The 25,389-nt window shown below is 35.6% G+C and overlaps 1 protein-coding gene across 1 annotated transcript in view; it reads right to left on the bottom strand.

Moving 5' to 3' along the window:
• Positions 1 to 945: 945 nt before the first annotated feature.
• Positions 946 to 25,389, bottom strand: part of LOC115456236 (BMP and activin membrane-bound inhibitor homolog) — a 75,955-nt gene continuing 51,511 nt past the window's right edge. Inside the window, exons 2-5 of the mRNA XM_030185212.2 lie at positions 21,486 to 21,651; positions 11,894 to 12,054; positions 3,704 to 3,875; positions 946 to 3,045 (exon numbers count right to left, since the gene is read on the bottom strand). Coding sequence (XP_030041072.1) covers positions 2,880 to 3,045; positions 3,704 to 3,875; positions 11,894 to 12,054; positions 21,486 to 21,651 — 665 coding nt within the window. The 3' untranslated portion in view covers positions 946 to 2,879. The remainder of the gene's footprint in view (positions 3,046 to 3,703; positions 3,876 to 11,893; positions 12,055 to 21,485; positions 21,652 to 25,389) is intronic.

The raw sequence follows: 25,389 nt of genomic DNA on the forward strand, positions 1-25,389 counted from the left end.
ATCCACGAAGCCGCGCCCCACCACGTTTTGAGCGGGGATGTTACAGGGTTTCGCGGGGTAAGGGGATTGATTTAAGCCTAAACCTCGATGCTACCCATCGTAGTGTGCGCTACCGTGGTAATAAGAGGACAGTAAGTCAAAGGCGGGCAATTTTTTATTTACTGTTTTGGTATGTACATTAAATAAACTTTCTTACTATTTAGGTTTCATACATCTACGTAAGTTATAAATACATTTTCATGTTTAATAAACAGCAGTAAGAACGATAAGATAATCTAGTTAACCATGTAATAAAGCAGAACCGCCTTTTCTGCCTTCCTGCCTTTTCGATTACCACAGCAGTGCGTGTACACGCAAGCTGCTTACGCACTCTAAGCGATAAGTAAAGTAGTGGGGCGCGTCTTCGTGGATGAAATTACTTAAAAGGAATTTTGGAAACAATAAAACCAAATAATTCGAGTAATAAAATAATTTCTTTTATTTATACACATACATTATATTTACATAAAGATCGCAGGTATATTCATTAAACATTACAATAACGGAGTATTTACTTGCACCTACATTAGTGATCTATTAACGATAAGGCACCCACAAGGAAGCTTCATTTCTAGCCGAATAACTATGGTCGAAAATTTATTCTTTATAGAAATTATAGAAACGAGCCATTTGAAGTGTAAAAAATTTGCAAATTCTTCAACTGGTCACAATTTGACTAAGGGTCTATGCACACGGCATTGTTTAACGACGAGCGTTTTTTACGCGCGTTCTGTGTGTTTAAGCGAGTACGTATAAAAATATATAAAGTGTATTATAACGCGTTCTAGTCGTATGCATAGGCCCTAATGTAACAACAAATCTTAGAAGTTGGACGATAAAACACCCTACAGAAGGCTCGTTCCATTAACTCACTAACCAAATTAAAATACATTGTGACAATTTGAATTTTCGACCACGAGCTAAATCCACTGGAGTCGACAAATGTACACAGAATGCTTATAAAAAATCAGATACAAAAGACTAGGAAAACGCTACTGCCAGTGGATTCAACTAAAACAGCCCACAACAGGTAACATCTTACTACTAATATTTACAACATATAATGTGTATGGAAGAAAATGCATGCAGTGATTTGTCATAAATGTGAATACACTATTAAAATATATTTGTCTATAAGTACCATTATTGTGTGCACTTTGATTCCCATTATGGGAATTACTTAGAAATATTTCCCATTCGTAGGAAATTGTACATGCCTTTAACATCATAAAATAGTAATAAAATTGATTTAAAAAGGAAAGTCCAACTACAAATACTATAAAAGCGTACAGAAATTGATCTTTTTAAAATGTCAAATAGAATCGATGAAATTAAAACTTATTTCAATCCAATTTAAACTCACGCCAATATTTTTACAGAAATAGATAACACTTTATTTTTAATCTCTTAGATTTATGGTAGCAATAGGGTTATGATACACAACGTATTTTCTAGCGTTTCTGCATCAGTACGTAAATGTAGCTTGGAAAATATAGTTCACATGATATACACAAAATCAGTCATATCATAATTGACTCTATCTCCGTGGTCTTCACATTAATGGTCACCTATCCTATTCACATGATGGCATGTTTAAATGGTAAATTCGGTATATACCACGTGGTAACTGTATAAGTTACTGTCACAATCTTAAAGGGAGTACATTTACAAAGATTACAATAGAGGAACACGAAGCACTTACAAAATTAAATATACAATGTGGTAGATTTGGTATACCAGCGGGCTGAGAGTGTAATGACGGATACACGTATATCTGAGATCAAATTTGTATAGATTCAATAGTTTTCACCGCTGAGCGTGCGGAACGCGGCGTTTCCACTCTCAATGGATCGAGCCCTAATGCGCGGTGAAACGTTTCGATACATCTAATTTAACAACCATACATTCGTTTTTATATAATGTGCACAACCAAATTATATGTAAAATATGGAAAAGTCAAAGGGCCTATTCCGTCTGTTGGGATATATGCGCCTTTTTGCAATCACGGGTGTTCTACTTAAAACATGACAGCAGACAGATGCTTTAAGAGCAGTATAGATAAAAGATTTACCTATATGACAATTAAAGCTGTCCTTCGACTAGAAAGCCTGTAATTGAAAAAAGATGGATTTGCCCTCATGGACGGAATAAGGCCCCTGAGAAAATAGTTTTATATGAGTGAGGGCTGATTGTTCAATAATCAGATATAAGTTTATTTAAGACAAAATACAACACTAGCAAATTAAAAATTTCAGTCGTGTAGATAGAATAGGTGAAATGTTTGACTTTTCTATTCAGTCAAGTTATAATTTATTAGATTTTTTATCGGACTATTAAAAAATCAACCCTTAGATGATTTAATTTTTATTTTGCATCTTGTATGAAGCGAGAAATGATATGGCAATGCAATTAAAATTTTACACATAATTTATAAAATGCATTTTTGTTCAATATCTAATAGTAGCTTGAGATAAGTAAAATGTTAAATTTCTTCGAATCTCTTAAATATTTATGCAATTTCCATATCATTTTTCGCTATAAGCAATCGAAAGTAATAGCGACATTGGCATTTTTAAAGTGTAGAAAAATAAGCTCTATCATGGTCGCTTTACGGCCATAATAATAAACTCCGGATCGATCGCAAAAATTGATTAATCAGGACAAAGCTTTATCGTTACGCTCGCATCACTTATTTTGATTGGTTTAATCCGAGTTCAATCTGCAGACCAATTTAGTCTCTATTACTGACACAAGAGGGTATTATTTCCGAAGGTCCCACACACTGACACACACACCGCCATCTACCACAGCCCGCCAAAGAGATTAGTGGCACTAGCAGTCTACCGCTGGATATCACAGAGTGGGCTTGGCACGTCCACTAGTTGGGCTCGCTCCACGGCCACCACGCAGCCGCCCGGCGCTACGAGAAGTGGGGCCGTGGGGGTCCCGACCCACACTTTTTTGACGTCTTCTGTGTTGTGCTGGAGGGGGGACATGTAGCCGCCTCTGGAATATGAATTGGTTGGTTAATATCATGGAATTTTTGGTTAAATATGAAATACACACAATATTTTTAATCATATAATTCTTCTAAGCTACGTACACATTAATTGGTAAATTATTATTTATAATACCCGCTCTGGAGTAGATATTGAAATAAAAACGTCTTAGATGCTTCTACGCAGTCCTAATAAAGGCATCACCGTTTTTAATACTTAAAATTATTTTTTCATTCCTCGTGTCAATGATATATTGTGTTTATGGGCTATGATCATCATTTATTCATCACTTTCTTATAATAATGTATGCAGAGAAACTTGATGCCGTAAGCATTCTCATCAGTCAAACTTAGTGTGATGTAAAAACAATCTTGGCAGGTGCATGAAAAAAAAGCACTTTCCACCAGGCGAGCTACTTGCTCGTTATCCCCTTCTACTGAACTCACGTTAATGATCTCTGTCTCTAATCGTTCCCTCAATGCTGAGGATCGTGACCCCTGTCACTTGGTCGAGTCTTGGACAGCTGATCGCCAGGCATGACGGTCCTCCGAAGCAGTGCCTCCGGGATAGTCATGGCTAGCGTCTTGCTTATTCGAGCCCAACGAGCTGGTCTGCGGCCACGTGGTCTGCTACCCTCAACCCCCTCTTATTAATGATAAACCCACCTTAATTTCCGATCGGCGTGCAACAGAGCGTCCGCCTTCAGCATCCGTACAGCTATCGCGACCAGTATGAACAGTATGAGCGCGCCGCACACCGGTACGGCGATGGTGGCCGCCTTAAACCACACCTCGCTGTTGTAGTTCGCGCCGCGTTCGCTCGCCACCGCGTTTGAGTCTGGAAATAAGGAGAATAGATCATTAGAATGGCGCATTATTCGTTATTTTCTTAGTTCTTTGTGAATTTATCGTTCGTTTTACGACGGTGAAGGAAAACATCGTAAGGAAACCTGCACATCTGAGAAGTTCTCTATATGAATTTCGAAGGTGTGTGAAGTCTACCAACCCGCACTAGGCCAGCGTGGTGGACTAAGGCCTAATCCCTCTCAGGAGTAGAGGAGGCCCTTGCTCAGCAGTGGGCATCAATACAGGGCTGATATTATTATTATATAATTATTATTCGTTATAACAGACTTCAGGAAGACGAAGTTCTAGATTTTTTTTGTGTGAGCGATTACTGTGCTGTTTGTAGGCCGAATTGTGTGAAGCTAATGTCGAAATATGACCTCCTGAGGCAATTCTTATTCATCCCATCTCCACACTGAATGCACGCCCTTACTGTAGGGGGAATTTGCCGCGGCTCTAGGCACACAGTTCAATATTTATACCCCATAATACACATTGCGGCCTGTGAGGGTTCGCGAACATTTCCTTCCATCTCCTTTCCGCCCATCCTCATCCTTTCAATACACTTCCCTCCTCCAGATATTCAAAAAATAATGATGACCTTAAAGGATCTCATACTTGAGGTATAAAATCTCTTCCTTTACTGTTTGATATAATATGATTGTCACTGCTTTCGAATAGTTTTTACTGTAATTCTTAAAAATAACCGCTTTAATTCTAGAGATTTAAGGAGTCTTTCACCGTTTCATATTATAATAGTGCTAGGAACGCGTCAGGCGAACATTTTTCTTTACATTGAAAAGTATGACACCATACTAGACGATCTCAAAATGATTTAGTGTGCAAAATACAGTGATCAGGTAAAACAGTGTTGTTACATTAGACGAGCTTCGCCTCGCTGTGAATTCGATTGCATTGCGTCAGTGTATTAGACCTTTAACTTAAATGACTACGGATGTAACAACGACCCCTTAGATGTAACTAGTGTCTAGACATCAGCTCTTTAGAGAGAGGAAATTACGCATTGATGCAGTAACGTAAGATTGTCCCTATACGGAGAAATTGTGAATGCGTTCGTATCCAGTTTGGGTAAAGGCTGTCGCTGTAGAACATTTGGAACTAGTAAAACATGGCTTCTAATTGAGAACTAGAAAATGCTGTTGATTTATTTATTTAATAGGTGTCGTTCTTTCTTCCTCGCTACAAAAGTCACACGGATATTACAAGTAAGACAACGACTTTTTACAAATGACTAACTTTTGGGACACAAATTTGGTCCTGATGCCTGCTCTATAACTATACTGTTTCAAGTCTTTGATAGCTACAAATGAAACCGCTAAGAGAGAAACGAAATGGAAATTGCGTTAACGTAATGAATAACGTTTTCTAAACATTTTACATTAACCGAGCAATGTAATTGGCGCCAAGTTTCACATAATCTAGTAAACACACCAACTGGACATTTATTGTGCTATATTATAAAATTACTCATAACTCATAAATGTTCAATATGACACTCGTCAACACTCCTCAAATAAAACATCTTGTTATTTCCTGATTTGCGTTTAACTATCTAAGGTTTGTACATAGAACTCCTGTGCTCGCTGGTGGTAGGATATATTTTATATCCGCCCGGATAACGACCACCATACACAAAGTTAAAACCCGCCATAGTAGCCCACGTGTGTCACGTTCCGGATCAGCCTGGGTATATCCGGTTCCAACAGGCCGGCATAATTGTGTCGACTGCCGTGGCAATCATCTCTCGTCAGTCGACATTCTATTGGACCATATTCCACTTACCATCAGAAGCAGTAGGGTTACTTTCCCATGTACACATACAAAAAGAACTATTTAAAATTATGACGGATGTTTCATTGCGTAACTGGTCTTTTTAGCGTCTTAGAGCTTTAAATTCATTTCTTATTTGTGCTCGTAGGACGTTTCTGGGTTGAAATAAATGCTCACTGAGATTATATCAATAACTCGCGTATTAATTCACCGTATTTGCCAGTGATTGCGCCAGAAATGGCAATAATCCAGGCCCATTCACATAAAAGACCGTTGGTAATCTATAGGTTTTAATAGATAGTTATAGATAGCTGGTACGCTTCAGGTAGCAAGTGTTCCGCTCTTTAATAATACTGAGTATTTAATGTGTAATTAAGCTTTATAAGATCATCGATTATTGTTTTAGTCTAAGATAAACGGCTATAGCGCCCTTTTTATTTGCAATGTCTGAAAAGTCATAAGAACATAAAATATAATAGCAATTATTATACACTTAGTAAGCAAATAAATAAATATCAATATATTTTTCGTATAATTTAATCAGTATAGCCCGTATATAAGTAAATCCAGTTAGCCCTTACTAAATTACATTGTAAGATATATATTAAACGAACTGAAAAACCTACTTGGTTAATAAAATAAATTATTAACACGCCAGTGGACAGTTTCCTTTTATTGCTTTATATGTTCTGAATAATACATGCGTATGCCTTTAGAGCATTCTTAGAACTTGATTGCAACAGTATTAATGCAATTTGCTGTTTCATAGCTTATGATTCTGGTTAGAACGGTCCAGTTAATGATAACATCACGCCACTGCTCGCATGGGGTGATAATGTGTTTTATACGCCTACGTATAAATGTGGCTTTCTAGCGAAATATTATACGAGATGTACGGAGAAAACATCGATGGTACTAGCGAGAAAAATATAGATATAATTCAGTGCAGCAAATTTGACAGCCTTAAAACGTTAGACGAGTTTCTGTGTTAAAATTAAATTACTTTTTGGATTTTACCGCGGTTCTAATATTTCAGTATTCCACGGACGTTTCAAAGACTTTGCAGCCTTCTTAAAATCCTAAAAATAGTTTAATTTTTAATGTCAAACATTCGCGTAAACATACGGCTTGCTGCGTGTTAACAAAACTTATATTTATTATCACGAAGTTAATATCAAACTTTAATAATGTAAAAATATTAACACCGATATATTCGCGCTAATTGGCTTAATGTTCTCGAAGTTGACTTAATGTTTAACAGTTTTTCCTGTATTAATCTCATGTTAGTTAAGATTAAATTGTAGTTACCAAAAAGACCTAAAAGCGCGTACCTAATAAATTACATTTTACATTACACTAGTGCATAGTCTACACATGTGATTAATATACTGTTGTAATATTTTTTTCTACAATTACATGAGGAATATGTTACTCAAAGACACGTAACTTAGGAATGATTAATTTCTATAAAAAAAATGTAGATGCAGTAAAATATAATATTATTAATTAAAATAAAATGTCAATTTTTATGGATTTTGGCGTTGCTTGAACTTAGACAAATTGTACGTAAGAACATGAAATATGGGATATAAAAATAAGATAAGGTAAAATTATAATTGATGCGAGATTTGCTTGAAATTCCAGCATTAAAATCAAATTACACACGAATAAAACTTCTATCCCAACAATATACAGCTCAATATTGTTTCACACGTTTAACAAAGGAACTTAATTTGAAACAATAGATCGCAACCAAGGGCCCCGAGCAGAAACCATTACGACGTTATAAAACGCGAACTAGTTTCCGTTATAGTTTGATTGCCGCGACGTCAGTGCGCCCTAGGGTTTATGACGCGAACTAAATTATATCCATTTGTAAGGGCCGTTGGTGGATATACTCAAGTGGAAATGCGTTCATATTAAATTGTAAGTTAGTACAAACTTTTTAGTGGATATGACATGTTGGCACTATCAGTATAAAGAAATCATTTAACAGAAACCACATCAAATTACACAATTTGTAAAAAAATCCCCTATTAATATAAAGAGAAGAATTTTCTAAAACTTTCCTTTTTAAAAAAAAAACCTTATTTATATATATTTTCTAAAGCGTCAGTTTTTATTATTTAGAGCGTTACCCGGACAGTTCTAATCAATGATAACAACAATTTTGTATTAAATTTATCTCTTAAGTACATACATATTTTATATTGTTGCGCCAAGACTACGAACAACTTAATATTGTATCAACAGATCTTAAAAATAATCTATGTCTATTGAGTAAACCTGATTGTATTTATTATCTTTCAAAGGTGTTGCAGAAACAGACCTACGCAAACGTTATTTGTCTATTGCAATTTATAACATAACAATTTCTCAGTAAATTGTTCTCAGAACAGCCATTACTTATTCGCATTGAAGGATGAACTAAATGTATGAAATTGTGGCGCAATTTCAAACGCATGAAGATTGCAATGTACTGAAGGTATAATAGGCAAGGCGATAAACATTTTTAATGTTACACAAATAAGAGACTTAATTAATATTTATTCAAACGCATTGACTGATAAAATTTTGTTTCATAATTAATTCTTTGTTATAATAATTTCATAAAACTTGTATATGTCGACTACAATTTTGACATTAATAACATTTCGATCAATGCTTTATTAAGCAGGTAATTCTTCTTTGTCGGTATCTCTCTTGATAGAGCAGTCGTGGTCATCACTTCAGGTGTTGCTGGCAAGCTTCACAACACGCTGCCACTCTTCTCTGATGGCTGCTTTCCTTGTGCATTCATGTAGTAATAATGAGCCTTTTACTGCTACTTTTATCTGGTCAGTCCACCTCATAGACGCTCTTCCTCGTGTCCTGGTACCCTCAACCTTTCCCTCAAGCAGGTAATGACTGTTCTAAATTCGAAATTTCGAACAGTAATTACCTGCTTGGGGAAAGGTTGACGATTCGAATACGTTCTAAATTCAAAATTGTTTTAACTAGAATACCCGTTGTTCTCCAATAAGATGAAGTTACCGTACTGTATATTTACTTACAAGGGCGTGATTCACTTGTTTACATTTTATAAGACGGTCGCTAGAATAATATCTTTGTTCAGGGAAATGTGCGCTGACGGCTTTTGTTGAAAATATTAAGGTCGCGAGAAAAATGGCTTTATCAATGCAGTTGACGTGATATTGTCATCGCTATTTTAGGTTACATAAGTATATACGTATGTAAAATACTGGATTAATATAGTTTTCAGATTGTTGGAATTTATAATAGTCCGACGTGACGAGTCGAACCGCCAACTTCTTTTCTGTTTGGGGCTTAAAAAAGAATCTTCCTATAATTTTAATAACCATGATTATTGATGTAAGTAATAATTTATTTGATTTTATTGAAATTTCAAGTTTTATACTTTTTCGACGAAAATAGCTGCAAATCATTAATTAACACCAAACCACACCCTGGATTATCATATATTTGTAACACAAAACAAATACATACATCCTTTTACTTGTAAAGCTTTGTTTTGAAGTTTTTGTTTTATTCGCGAGCTCGCAAGGCAATTGCGCAGTTATCTGCCGCTCGGTTGAACAAACCAACTGTTCTATTTTAACAATAATTTATTAATCGCTGTGAGTCAGGTCCCGACGTGTCCCGACGTGATTAGGCCTCGGCTATTTATGGACTTATCAACACTGTTCATTAATTATTAACTGCATTTCACCGCGGCTACGTTCGCGTGATGCTATTATGTTTTTTCAATTAACGTTTTTTTGTGGATTTGTTCTTTGTCTCAGTATCAGTGGCGAAAGGTCCATATAAGCGCTGGTTTTTTTATCAGCATATGCTGAGCTAGAGAGCTGTTCTCTATAGAAATTTCGAAGGTGTGTGAAGTCTACCAATCCGCACTAGGCCAGCGTGGTGGACTAAGGCCTAATCCCTCTCAGTAGCAGAGGAGGCCCGTGCTCAATAGTGGGCAAGTATATAATACAGGGCGGATATGCTGAGCTGGGCTCGCATTTGTGACGAGCAAATAAATTTAAGTATTTTTGTTTTTGTAATTATTATGTAATTTTGCTTGTTATAAATAAATATTTTCTTTCTTTCTATAACTCGATTCCTGCCGGCTTTCCTTTATGTAGAATTTCTGTAGAATCTAATTATCATTAGAACGATTTGCAGGCCACATTTATGCATATTAGTACTTATATGTAGTGTCGGTTACTATTCGGAAAATTTCACCTTTCGCCACTACTCAGTACAGTATATAATATTAATAATTTCGGCCCGGTATATAATGTCCTACTGCTGGACACGGGCTTCTTCTACTATTGCGAGGGATTAGGCCATAGACCACCATGCTAACCTAGAGCGGATGGGCAGTCTTCACACACCCTAAAAATCCTATAAAGAACTTCTCAGATATGCAGGTTTCCTCACGATGTGTTCCTTCACCGTAAAAGCTAGCGATAATTAAAAAAAAATACACACAATTTTAGAAAAATCAGAGTTGTGCCTTTTGGTTTTGAACCTGCAGACATTCGTTTCGGCAGTCCGTTCCACAACCGTGTTTGTGTTTCAGTGCTAATAGCGAAATCATCTTAACTTTCTTTGCATTAACAATATCTTTTATAACATCAAATAAAGCATGTAATTATATTAAGTATATAAATTAATGTGGAAAATATGTGGAAACTAGTGTGGTCTAAATTATACGATGCACTTGTTTTATACCTCGCCATTAGACTGTAACAATTAACCGGTCGTTATTTCATATAGCAGGTATAAAGGGAACATTGTTTCTCTATGGCATCAATTTATTATGGACCTGACTTCTTGCAGAATGCTAACATTATTTTGCCTATAGTTACGGGAATCCGGTATTTTTTCTATGAGAAAAATTTAAACCTGTATTTTTGTTCTAAATTTAAATACTTGTTAGAAACTTATATACAGGGATGTTACTAAAATCAAACTGAGACAAAAAAGCTTGTATTCTTTTTAATATGTTTTTAATTTTAATCTGGACGATCGCTTTTTAAATTTCGAACCCTATACACTCGTAAAGGTATACCGTTGGTTTCAATGACACAATGTCTTAATTATTAGGTATTATATGTTCTAATTCCAACCGACTTTCCCATACGGCCTATACAATGTAACGAAACAATCTATTAAAACGTAAGCTTTAATTACAAACGGAACGCAACGTGCGTTCAAAACAACGTGCAATTAATACCGCCCGCTAATGAACGTGCAGCTACAGTTCATAATTAAAAAAACAATTTTAAATGCGCTTGCGTATGATATTCATTTAGCAAAAGTGTTTAAATGTACAAAGTAAAACCGATTTGGTCAATGATAGTTTACGTGTTGTTATTTTTGATAGATCTTGAATTGTTCTGTGGTTTGTTAAGTTGCTGGAACTAAAAAATATGAAAGTGGAAGATAGTAATGTCTTCTTGAAGTTTGATTTCGACAAATACTAGTTTGTATAGCAATGAAACCAGTACAATCTGATAAGTATGTGTGTATTTTTATATGTAATTGTAACGACTTCAATCTAGTGTACTGAAGGATAATGCGTACATCTGGCCTGCTAGATATATATAATAGTAAAACTGTTGTCAATAGCAACCGATGCATTCGCGATTATTGACCCGGCTCCGAACTCCGAACCACTTGATATCAATCTATTCCATTGCGCTATTTATAGACTTTGTTTATTTTCAGCAACATGTTTCTACTTGTGAGCTTTAATGACTGTTGTTACCACGCTTAGTTTTTAGGATAATATAACTGAATTGACCTGGTGTAGTGTAAGGACTGCTGAGACGGTGGACGCAGTACCGATTTTACAGTCAAAGAAAACGCAACCCTAACATTTTTTAAGTTACGTATACTAATTGTTTATTTGATTTTAATGCTAAAGTAAATATTGAGAGGTTCGATGTCTAAAAATCTTCAAGAGAATTTCTAAAATATGTAACTACCAACTTATTTAGCTGGCTTAATTGGCTTTTCATTACTAAAAGAGGTCCATGCCAAATAATGGGTTAGTTACTTGGTAAAGATATAAATATGAACTTACTTTTCAATTTCAGACGTTGAGTTTATTACTTTAGTTATCATGTAGTAATTATCTATCTTTTAATACTAATCAAAATCCCACAGCGAATTCTTTAAAAATATTTAACGGATAAGTTAGCTTACCTAGATCATTAGACGTCATGTTGAGCCTGGCCCTAGCCTGGGGACTGTCCTCGTGGTTGCACAGGTCCCTGAAGCAGCACAGCACCAAGGAGTAGTCTGCTGACGGCGGCGGTCTTCCCGACACCGGCGAGTTGTGACACCGGTTCAGCGCATCATCTTCTCTGTAATACACAAACAATTCAAATAGCACCGTTTCTTGATCGTGGGTGATTAATCTTCTAAAGTAGATTAGTTTGCCAAACAAGTATTAAAGTAAATTAAAAATATTACTTATAATAAAAAGGTCATTTATATGTAACGCTATTAAAATATGAAATCATTTTCGTACTTTGATGACGTCATGTTGTGGTACATTATGTCTTACTCAATCCTCAAATTCACTTAATCATATAACATCAGAAATTTAACCCTAAGTCTTGCAAGTTACAGTCGAACAAGTTTTTACCCGGATTACCAGACAAACCTGCTAATTACCAATAAAAACCACACGCGTAATTAAAACAATAATGCTAATATTTGCAAACTGTTACACATATTGGAATCATTCCACCACCTATAAGGAATACGATATCAAACCGATTATTCGCTTCATTGCTTAACAAAAACTATTACAGCATAGCACGCAATATTACCGCGAATATGCTATTGTTTTTTAGTATTAGATTCCTGTTTGACTTTCCATTGACTGATTGTTTATGTTCTAATTTTGTTGTTCTTTGATATGTAAATATTTAGACGCGCCACGTATTGCATTGTATACATCAGTGTCAAACCCAGAAACATTAGTGGGAGTACATTATTTTTCTTTAACGATTCTTTTGTTTTTGTTTACCTTGTTGTCAAAATTATCGTCACTGTCAAAACTATTTTCATTGAAATATAACAGGTTTTTTCCTTCTACGCATAAACTGTCCAACGACATTATAAAAGAGGTCGCATTGGGCGGAGAGTTTTCTCTCTAATCCTTGGAAAGGGATCTATGAGAAAACAAAGGTTGAAAACCTCTGGTCTTGATAATACAATTGGCGTTATTTGCCACACGAATGATTTACACAGATGTTCCAATCGTTTGAAAATTCTATTGGACGAAAATCTTAAGCATTTTGACAAATTCTTTATAACCACAAATATCCAAAACACTTCAGCAAATTTTTTCTACAGTAAAAAATCATACCAAATTACCTTCTATTAACCTCTACTAAATTTACAAAAAACCAATTCCAATTGAAAACATCGGCATCAGATGAATGAAAACAAATTTGTCTGAAGAGGAATCCGAATATTTTTCATTCATCGCTAACTGCGTGTCAATTTATCAAGCACTGTCAATAGATTTGTTTATGGGTTTAAATTGATTGGAATTATGGACACGTGCCAACCTCACGGTTTCTTGAATGGGTTTTATTAACCGACTGCTAAAAAAGGATGAGGTTATCAATTCCATATATTTGACTATTTGTTGTTGCTACTGTGGATTTTATAAACAAACTGAACTACACTATTGGAACCTCGGATGGACTCAGCTAAGTGTGGATGTAATGGATAAAAGTTTTGCCTTTTCATTTCTTTTGGTAAACGTGAATTAAGGTTATTTAAAAACATTTAAAGAGTAGGAAGCCTACTAAAGCCTGACCAGGAAAATAAAAAACCTTGCTATGTTTTGGTAAAATATGGAACTAACATATTGTATTGACATTAATTTCAGTATGAAAAAGCAACAGTAGCGCACCAGCAGCAAGTTTTTTTTCCTAGAAAGAATAAAATTCCCTAACTTAGGGAACAATACTTATTTTCACAATCTTCTTAAACACATACACTTTAAAACAACGCAAGTCAAAAGCCAGACACCACAATGACTAACGTAGTACCAAAATGGATTTATGCATTCCCGTAATAGTCCGAGACTGAGTACAGATCATACGAGAACCACAACTGAATACAAATCATTATTTTTGTGTCGCAAACCGCTCACGGAGTTTATTCTCACGAGTCCACGAAAATTTACATTAAATTAAATGTAAATATCGTTTGAATATTGAAGTGCCTTATTATATACTTTCTTATGCGTGGTTGTCACGTTTTGAAACCCCATTATGTAATTTGAATTTATTTGTTGGACGGCTGATATGACGTGGGTCTAGTCAATAGCCGGTGGAATAGAACAGAAATGTTTCTTAGTCTTTAACATCAGCGAGCGAAGATTTTGCATTTAGCTATATTTATTAAGCGTGTTCTTCGTTTTTTGATGTATTGATTGAAATTTCTAGCATTTTATGTTGCTGCATCTGGATTTCGAAACTAAGCTAGTGTATTCGGGTATAAACTAGTATAATCAACTCAACTTGTAACTTGAACATTGCCTATAGATATTGTTTTTGCTTTGGATTATTACAATAATGACTTTATGAGGAGCAAATTACGGAGTATTATAGTAGATCCAAACAACAATTAATCATAGATGACACCATTTATAAGGTTCATTTTTGTGGAGTATGTATTTAAGTTGGTATAACAATAAATAAGGAAAGCACTCTTACGTATGTCATCAATACTAAACACGCGGAGACATCGGCTTTACATAATTAACACATTATGCATAATTAATACAAACTGCTTCAACTTAACTGCGGTTTAAAATAAACTGCCGCAGATTAGAACATTCAATTACGCTCGCATACATAATATATAAGAAAATTACTGAAATATTAAGAATTTTTAATATTCGTAACACCGTCGTAATCGGCTAATCCCAGAACATTACGATCCATACTTTAAGAGGCTAGCTCATCTTTTCCTTACAAGAAAATTTCAATAGGACAATTTTGAATACCAACGGATTACGTAATTCAAAACTATCTATCTCTGTCTATCATCACATTTATCGTTATGTCAAAGCGAGATGGCGTCATGGCCCTAAGATTATTGAATGTGGAAAGATTTCCCGAACGCGTCACAATCAACTGATGAGCGCTGACGATTCGATTGGATTATAAACCATTATAATTAACATATTCGAATGCTTATGTCGTGTTCTCACGGGAAACTGTTTTGAGGTCGTCTCGCCGGCCCTATTCGAATTTTCTATATTCCAAACATAACGATCGAGGTTTCGGAACGATTGATTGTCGCCAGTTCGCTGGTTTAAGAATTTGAATGATTATAGCTTCTTGTTAATTTTATGGTTTTATTTGAAATAATTAATAAGATGATCGGTCTGTTGTATATTACATACATAATATTATGATAAGCATTGCACGACATAACTATTATATCGCGAATTATTTTATTTGCGATTTTAGTGACACCAATACATGTATTAAAGGATAAACAAACTATCTCGCCCGCTATCATGGGACGGAATACACAAGGCGGAAAGTGGATGCACCAGTTGCGCTTCTGCCTATCCCTTCGGGGTTAAATGCGTGAGTGTGCACATGCGTGTATGATAAATAAACAGACAAATACATCCCATATGTATTAAAATCATTGTTGACGTATTATGAAAGCTCATGATACCCAAGTAAGTAAAGCTATTGTTCATGCACTCTACTTAAAATAACTACGATATATTTACCTAAAACCGGTTGTCATGAAACAAAAACTAAATTTAAACATTGCATTACCATGACATCAGAGATTATGTCGTAGACTTGTTCACTTATCACTTTCCAACTCAAATCCACACTTCAACATTTACTTGTGATAAAATTTCTTTAAATTATATAAGTCTTAAATAAACACTCTGAATTAAACACAGTTGACATATTTAATTGATTTAACAAAGATATTTTTGTGAGTCGTAAGATGACTAGGCTGGTCTCTTATTAGCTAATGTCGGACTAAGCTGTAATATTTGAATGAATTAAAAAAGTATTTCCTGTTAAATTGACATGGAATTGGATTCGTAACTTGATTTCATTTTTTGGACCTAAAATTATCGGCTTACCCAGGACATTCTGGGGTTTTCTTTAAGCCCTTCCCTACCACTTTTAAAAGTAGGATAAATAAGGGTACATGCGGTCTGGGTACCTTAAAATCACAGTCAAAAACGTATTAAAAACAATTCTACTTCATAACCCGACCACCGTTCCACAGGACTAGATTTTTTACTTGTATTACTAGACGATGCCTAAAATTCTTTAGGAATGTTTAACACACCGACCACCAGATGAATCGCATAGGGCACGCAGTTCCCACCATATTCAATAGAATAATGCCGCCCACCTTGTAACTTGACTATAGATATCGAATTCTTAAATCAAAAAGTATAAATTCAGATGATCGCATATGTATCAAGGGGTAGACAGGGATGTAACTAATATAACCACAGATTGCAGTTTATTTTCCTTTCATGTATAAATAGGGCAATTCTATTACCAAATGGGTTTGAATCCCAAGCAAACATTTTTTTTATTGATAAGGATACAAGGATCTGTCATCGAAAATTATTTTCATCAATTTTTATGACTGAGGACCTGTTTAACAATGCCCATATAAATATTATCGGCCAGTTAACGTATGAGACAGTTGATGCACACTCTTTTGTTTACAATTTATTTGGAAGCTTGACTTTTGTATTTGGTCGCATTATATTATCGACAACTAGCGTCCAGTCAGATGTCGTGAAACAGGCCGTAAGAATCCGCAACATTAATGGCCTACGTGTGTCCGGTTCCAGGATCAGCCTGTGAATATCCGGTTCCAACAGGCCGGCATAATTGTGTCAACTGTTGAGGGATAATCATCTCTCACCAGTCGAAGTGGGGTCACTTTGCCGTGATCGCATTATGTTTATATAATATGATATTTACACAGACCGCGTATGACACCACGGCTATATTTGGTGCAGTTGTGACGTAATAATCTGAATCCAACGCTGCTCTGTTTTCGTTTGCCTTATCTTATCATGCAAATCCCGTGCGCTAGGTCATACGAGAATTAAATCCGGCCTTGACTGTTTACATTCATAATATTTAATGTGCTTAACGTAAGGCGCAGATTAAAGTGTTAAATAGACTAATACCGCAACCTGAGACAAGAGAAAGCATAAAACCGTGATTATAGAGAATACAAATAAAATTTTATAAATAGCTGCCTCACAAGGTTTTATGTATATTTTTGGCAAATATGAAATTTAAAATACTCATGTTGGTATACATTAGAAAAGACAATAATTTATGATTCCGCCATTATTTATTTTTCGGGATTGTTGGAAATTTTGACTGAAAAATACTTAGAATCATGTATATAATTTAATTTGCACATCAAATATAACATACAACTTAGTAGTAATGAGCCAGCGAAATGTGTCTTGAATACATTGTTATAAACTAGCTTTTGCTTATGGCTTCGACATGTGTAATTCAGTATAATATAACTAATAAACGAAAATTCTATTTTAGATCCTTGAGTTTAAGTTTTGTCCGTTACAAATTTCATCAAAATTGGATTAGTTAACCATGAAAGCATGACGCGCATACAAATTTACTTTCAAGTTTGTAGTATTAGTTTATCGAGCAAATTGCTTGAGTGAACGAGCTTCGATAATGTATCACCTTCATTTAATATTAACTATGAAACTATGTAGTTAAAACTTTTTTGGGTGATTTGTTTAATGTAATCCCCCCTCAAAACACCACATGATATCTTAAACATATGATGGGTCTATAAGGGATATTTACACTTAAAGCATCGGAATGTTTGCAACATGACATTACACGTGTCACGGAAAAATAACCTTATTATGTAGTATATAAGGTTATATTCCCGTGACACACGTAAATGTCATGTAGCTGTCAGTTTGCCGGCAAACATTCCGATGCTTCATGGATTAAGGTGGTAGCTCAAGGTCCATTTTCATACATTTTGTTTCGGCTTTAATCTGGGTAACTAAACAAGTATTGGCAAGTAAAGAATTTAAATTCACGTCTAGTTAGTGATTAGTTCTCGCAGTTGAAAGAAAAATGTAAAAATAATTAATAATCATGGATATTTCGGCCTTTAAAATTTAATATGACGAAATTTTAAAGGCAAAAATATCCATGATTATTAATTATTTTTACATTTTTCTTTCAACTGCGAGAACTAATCACTAACTAGACGTGAATTTAAATTCTTTACTTGCCAATACTTGTTTAGTTACCCAGATTAAAGCCGAAACAAAATGTATGAAAATGGACCTTGAGCTACCACCTTAATATAATATTACTTATCGTGCTTCTTCGGCAATGCCTTGAACAGTTGATGAAAAATGTTTGTTAACAATTAATAAATCTCATTGTAAAACAGGGAACATCACACTTTCAGCCAGAAATTCAAATGTGCATACGCCATTTTCCTCTAAACAGAAAAATTATCAATAAATAAGAAAACTAAAACCGAGAAGTTTTAGGAAAGTATTCGTTACACATGGTTAATTTTTAACACAATGGCATGAAAGGTAAAGACGAGTATGTGATTTCATTTATTAGTTAAAATGACCCTGTATAAGTAGTAATCCAATCATTATTTATTATATAAAGTCGCATGTACGACAATAATACATATAGTATGTATGCACATATCGTTTACCAATAAACAAAGTATTTAACAACTCATTAAAGGCGAGATAGCGAACGCACTTGCTCGAAAACACGAACCAGATACAACGAACACCGGCAGTTAATGAGATGAAACCAGAAAAAAGATAAGGAGAATAAAGAAAATATAATCAGAATAAAAATTCTGATCTCACGGTGGGATCGGTAGTACTATTGGTCTCTAGAAGAAATTTGTAGAAACAATAACATGTATAAATAACTAGACCAATGTATCAAGAAATGCCACTTTAGATGACAACATGGTAATCATTGTGAGTTTACCTTCTTAACAAGAAACATAATCGATCAACATTTTGCTCCTTTCATTTTCAAAAAGACAACATTAGGTCATATAATATTTAGGTTTAAAATGTACTGCATCGACTTCTCAATAATTTACCTTTAAAGTACTGAAACATTTAGCGGTAAGTAATATACCACGACGTATTTCAAACCAATAAATCACTATTAGCATCAATAATACCGTATAAGGCGAGTAGTCCGATTATTTTTTATTTCCTTACAAAAGCCGATCCCGTTTAGGAATTAAACTCTCTTGTTTCAGAGACTCTCTTGTGCGCGTAGGCGGTTTTTGAAGTCACGACTTACCATCGAAAAGTTAAAGTAAAAAATAAGTTCACTTAAGAGGCAGTGAAAGTAGGTACATTGTGCTTGCGTTTTTGTAAAATGCTTACGTACCTATTCATTAGTTAATATTTACTGGCCTATTCATAAGGCACCCCTCAAGTAATTTTATAACAAGCTATTTAAATCCGACAAAAACTTAAAATAAATTGGCAGGTGTAGCTCAAAGGTTAATGTAGTCAGCGATTAAAAATATTAATGCAAAATTAATAATGCCGACTCGATACAGTTTTTAGCTGTCGAACCGTAAAGAATATAAATCACAAAACGCTTAACCTAACGTCAAATTAAAAGAAAAACAAATATTTTCAATTAAGGTTACACAAAACGATGTTGCGTTAATTTATATTCTTTGCTTTGCTTCAACTGTCTTCCAGTATAAGAATAAAAGATCCTCGACCGCAAGCTAACTGCGTTCAAAAAAAAACAAAACCATCATTCAATGGAGATAAAATAAAGAACGATTCAAAACAAGAACAAAGGAATTGTACATTCCCTAATGGATAACAATAATCTAGTGAATACACTTAGCAGATAATGAAGCATATGCATACAAATAATGACAATGAGTCAACACATCGAGGACACGGCACCGCGCATAACATGGCGATACGTATAGAAATCAGATCAATCAGACAAGCCAATTCGCCACCAGAATGATCATTATGTACCGCTGGTAAGAAATTTCAAATAGATTAAAAGCTACAAAAACCACTAGTTGGAAACAGATACAAGTTACCATGCGGAACTGATTTAAAACCTTATTGCTTCACTATTAGCAGTTATATTGTAATGAAGGATATCAATATGAGTCGGGTCGGCGCCCGTCCAGCTGCTATCTAGTAGCTTGACCTGCCACTCAACCCCAGGCTACATACAGTCACCCTTATCTTAACAAACGAGGACATCACAGACAATACACAATAAATAACTCGAACGAAATTAATTACCGATAACATAGAACTACGTCTTGATGATAAATCACAGCGAAACCGGACGATCGTTAGCGAAGATAATGGGAGATTGCCAAAAAACGAGCAAAAATTATTTAAAGCAAATAAAAGCGGGCATGCGCCTGAGCAGAACCTGTTCCACTCAGCCCGGGCCGATTCGAACGAGATAATCAAACGGGCGGGTAATTTCAAAGCATAAAAACACAGTCGCTGCGTGCCTTCGCCGTAATAATTAATATTAAAGAGTTGAACACACTACAAGAAACGAAAATCGTGCTTACACAACGATTGACTTGAGATTTTAATATCTATCTAATGAGCATTGATTTATAAACAAGTCTCGTTAGTTTTATGACATAATAGCGTTTAGGTATTTACAACGCAAACAATGATCCTGGTCGACATACATTGTTGACCAACCAACCAGACTAACTGGAGTCAAATGTGAACAAGTGAAACGCATTAAAGAATAAAGAGCTGGTAGTATTCAATCAAGTCTTTATACCGTCACAGATGATGAAAGAGCCGTAGTGTAATTTCGAAATCATCGAAGACAAATTGATTGAAGATAGTCGAAACACAGCGTGTATACATTAGCCGGTTGCTGCATGATAAGCAGATTTGATAGATGACAGTGCAACTCGCATGCACCGCGTCCAACAAAGAAATAATTAATTCCATGAAAGTCAAAAAGAATGACGGGAAATTGGTTTTTCTAACGTCCTTACTAAATCATATATACGATGTTGTAAATATTGTCCAGCGAAATGCAGATGTACAAAGGATTATGTATACATCCGCTGTGAAATTTGAATAAATAGCGTCGACAAGAACCGTTTAAGTTAAAATTTAATGCTGTCGTAAATTTTCGTTGCGCTGAGTGTCGCGTGAAGGCCCAATTTGCTGCATAATTCATTCATTCTTTTTACGGATGTTTGACATTCAAATGTGGCCTGACTTGCCAATTAAACTTGTAATTATATGTGATAACATCTTAAGCGTCAACCCTTGGAAATTGTTTGGAGTTGTAAACATTTTAAAAGTTCCAAATGAATGTTATCAAAAGTGTATGGTAACACTTTATTTATCAAACCGCGATGTTTTTCTGAACGTGTGCACTTGATTTATCTGACCAGTCAAAATAATCCCACTGTTTTGCTTAACATTAACTTGACCTTTATATTGTTTAAAAATATTGTTATCCGTCACCGTCACGTGGCTAGAACATTCATCAGAGAAACTTATAATAATTGTAAATAAAGATATAACTAATAGCACATCCGTTCAGACATACATGTGTAGAGGCGAAGTTACATCCTTTCATAGCAGTCAAAAACATTGACAAGCTCCCTCATTATAGTAAGATAATGTCGGAATGTGGAGACTGAAACTAATTAGCCTATAGTAAATACTCACATGTCAGCTAAATGATGCAGACAGCCGTGCATGGCGTGGTGCGTGCGGCGAGGCAGCGCGCTGTAGCAGCCGCCGCCGCGCGGAGACCGGCAAAGATACCCGGTGCTGACACACTCGGCCGTGTTGCAGTAGCACCGGACCCCGTCTGTGTCGCTTTCTTTGCCATCTGCAACACAAAATGACAGTTATTAACATATTATTCAGAAGTCGACCTTATTATGCCACCTTTCGGTTTTCTTCCTAAACTACCCGCAATATTTGAAGACGGGTAGATATACTGTTGGAAAAAAGTGTGTTGTACAATTAAAACCACCAGTCACCTGTTATTGTAAGGGAAGTAGAAAGAAACATTGCGGCTTTAAATTGTACGTTGATTTTGCGAGCAACTAAACTTCGCAATAGGCAATAAAATTATCTCCCTCACGTACAAATCCATTCAAGTACTGATATTCAAATGTCAATAAAATAGAAACTTGTCTCGAACGTAGAAACAAATACATAGAATTGTCAAATGTTCGAGATAATCTCCTGTGCATACCGCTTGTTCCAGTTCTTAAGCTTTATTTATATCGTAAGGTAAATTTATGTCTTAACAATGCCACACAACGCGCCACTAATGCCACCATACAATAGAATATCTATAAACTACATCTATTGCAACAGTTCCGTGTGTGAACAAACCGATATGAAAGGTAGACATGCTAATAAGATGCTAACGATACCAGCTTTAGAACACGAGATCAACGCACGACACGTTACATAAAAATTGGACACAGATCTGTATCACATCAAGACGATGTGAAACGAGAATAAACAAATCAAAAATTCCACATAACAAACCGTGAATAAGTTAAAGTTAACACAGGAAACAGCAATTGCGAATGTAAAAGGAAATGCATTGGCAATGTGTCCAATCGTTAGTGTCGACTACGTGGCGCCTGGCGGTGTGTCGTAAAATTTGATAGCATTCGACGTGCCGAGTCTATATTATGCGCCGGAGGTATCCACAGATGTTGACACTACTGCCATCAACGCCCACTGAAGTCATTTCACAGGAGTTAAATAAACACAAATTAAATCGAGTGAATTAACAACTGTAGCGACCAGTCGTTACATCAAATTGTAGTTCGTGTTCATCGACATACATTTCCAATACATTTAGAGAAAAAAGGCTCCGGCTTCCATGAAGCTCATCGACGACAAGCCGATGAACCGGTAAAAATAACATACAGCTGGTCCGCAGTCCGGAGCGGGCACTGTGTATGAATAATGCACCCGTCATACTCTACGGGCCCCAACATAAATATCTTCACAAACGGCCAGCCTCCGACCGTATTCAATGTAAATGCTTCGGCTCCAGACGATGAAACAAAAAGAAATTAATTTCAGAGGGACGCCGCTTTATTTGCTCCCTAGTCTGTTGGTGGAAAACTTAAGGAAGACCCCCCTTGAGGTCTGGCGTCTTTAGGGACTTTTTTGTTTGTTTTTTGAGTTAATATTGTAATGATTAGTGAGTTGTCCGCTGACGGTGCGCATCGGCGGGACATCAATAAAGATGCACGATTAAGTCTCGGACGAGCGGACATGATGGGAATAATCAAATTTTAAAAGCCCATTATGCGAGTAAATCAGGTAAATGAATGAGTTAAGCTACGGTTAATTGTAAAGTCTTAGTAAAAAGTCAATCATTCCGCCAGCGCCGAATTCACAAAAAGATTTCAAATTCCTTTTGTGTTTGTTCCAAACCGGCAAACGAAGTCGCGGCTGAGCCAGCAATAAATAAATAATTAAAGAATAATAAAAAGCCAACTGGCGAGTATAAAAACAGCACCACACCACACGGCAAATAAATGAACCTCCGAGCGAGGGAAATTGAAAACTCTTAATGGTGAACTTAAATAGATTCTGCACGCAAAATTACTTTCATTAATTACGAAAGCTTGTGCGTTTGTTATGAAATCGAGATTCTATTCGGTCGTTAATTTTATGTTGTTTGTCTTATTGTTTCGCTTTATGGCTTATTTTATAGTATAATTGTTTTAATCTATTCTTGAACATTTGAACAACACGGACCTCAAAATATACGATCACACACGAGCTCATTAGCCGTACAATAATTAGAGTTATCAACGCATCTCACGATATAGACGGCTGCCATTAGACGGACTTTACAATCAATTTCAACACAAAAACGAAGATACAAACGGGACGTCGAAGGATAAAGGTAAATAAAAAATAAATAAACAAAAGAGAAAAGGTCCCGGCATGTTATTTGGGATTGATAAATGGCCCTCCGGAGATGTGAGCGAAAGGGATGCGGCGGATAGAAGAGGATAGTCGGATGCGGCTAGTGGAACCCGGGACGCATAACTATCTGAAACACTATGAGATAAAGGTGAGTGCTTCTTATCTTCACCAAACTTAGATTTATAAGAATTTCATTTAAAATTAATTTGCTTTTAGGTACTTGCGGAGGCTCCTTCGAGGGAAGATAGATGCCCGCACCCTTCACATTTGTTTGGCATGCGCTTTAGAATGTAAGTGATTCATTTGGCTCGACCGCTTTGCCGGACGTCCGAACCCATGCGCCTTTATTAGTCTTATTCTTACAAAAAACATACGCTATTTGTTTTTATGTAGATTTAATTGTAAATGATTATAAAAGATTTAACAAAAATAAGCAATATTTTAAAAACATCTATAGTAAGATCCGCAAAAAATAAAAGACAATTCCGGTGAGCGATGACTTTGAAAATATCATCATAAAATTCCATCAAAAGCAAATATGACCATAAAAATTCTCGAAGATAATTGTCGAGTTTCCCAATCAAAAACACGTTCTACGAAAGAAAAAACGTAAATGTTTGCGAATTAAATACTCAACAAAAAAGGCGGTATGAAATTTTTATCGAATGTAAAGGTAATATTTTAAAAGAGTAAATATTTAACATACGCTGTATAGGGACCCAGGAGCCGGTTTAGGTCGATTGAACTGTTCTCGAACGAAGAGCGGACCGATCGTTTTATAAGATAAAGAAAAACACAGTTTTATAATTAAAACGACGGGGCTTCCACGAATTTTAGTGTCCCAGTACTCAACGGAGCTTTAACGATGTATTTTTCATCGATGCTTCGTTTAATTGTGCTTCAGTATCTTAAAAGGATACGGAATGTGACTTTCGTATAAATTTATGCGAATTGCCAATTTGAAAATGATTCACTATAGGATGGATAGACAATTACAGAATGCCGGAATTTCAAGTCACGTTATGATCCGGTTTTGGATAACAATCATTAGGGAACGAATAGCCAAAATAACAGATTGCTTTCCGATATCCGGATCTACATTACTGCAAAAAAAGATCATCAAACGTCTTGTATCACCAATTTGTTCTTCAAAATAACTTAAAAGAAACCAAACCTACCAGGAGTTATTTAGAAATTGTTAGTAAAAAACGAAGTAAACATAGTAATTTGCCACCTACATAAACACCACGTGAGTTGTAAAACCAAATTGTTCAGTCTTCAACTTCTGAGTAAAATAATTATGTTTATAGTCGAAGCTTCTTTAGTGACTATAGTAATTAGTAAGACAAATAAAACCATTTCTCGTGTTGAATGATGGCCGCTGTGCCGGTCCCGTTCATCGGCGATGATCAAAATGGAAGTCATTAGTACCATGTCTTCAATTTAATTACACATCGGCCGCCTATTCCCCGTATCGGGTTCCAAGCTCATTTCTTCAGCACATTTAGCTCATTTCAGTACGTAGATTCAATTTAGATCAAGCGTGCAGATAGTGCAAAACTCACTTCGCACAGAAATAGTCCGCTATTTACGTCCGATTATCTGCGAAGGCTCGCTCCGAGTAGTCTTTCAATTTTATTACCGGTGTGTACTATAA

Source organism: Manduca sexta, chromosome 14 (assembly GCF_014839805.1).
Source record: "Manduca sexta isolate Smith_Timp_Sample1 chromosome 14, JHU_Msex_v1.0, whole genome shotgun sequence".
Taxonomy (NCBI): Eukaryota; Metazoa; Arthropoda; class Insecta; order Lepidoptera; family Sphingidae; genus Manduca; species Manduca sexta.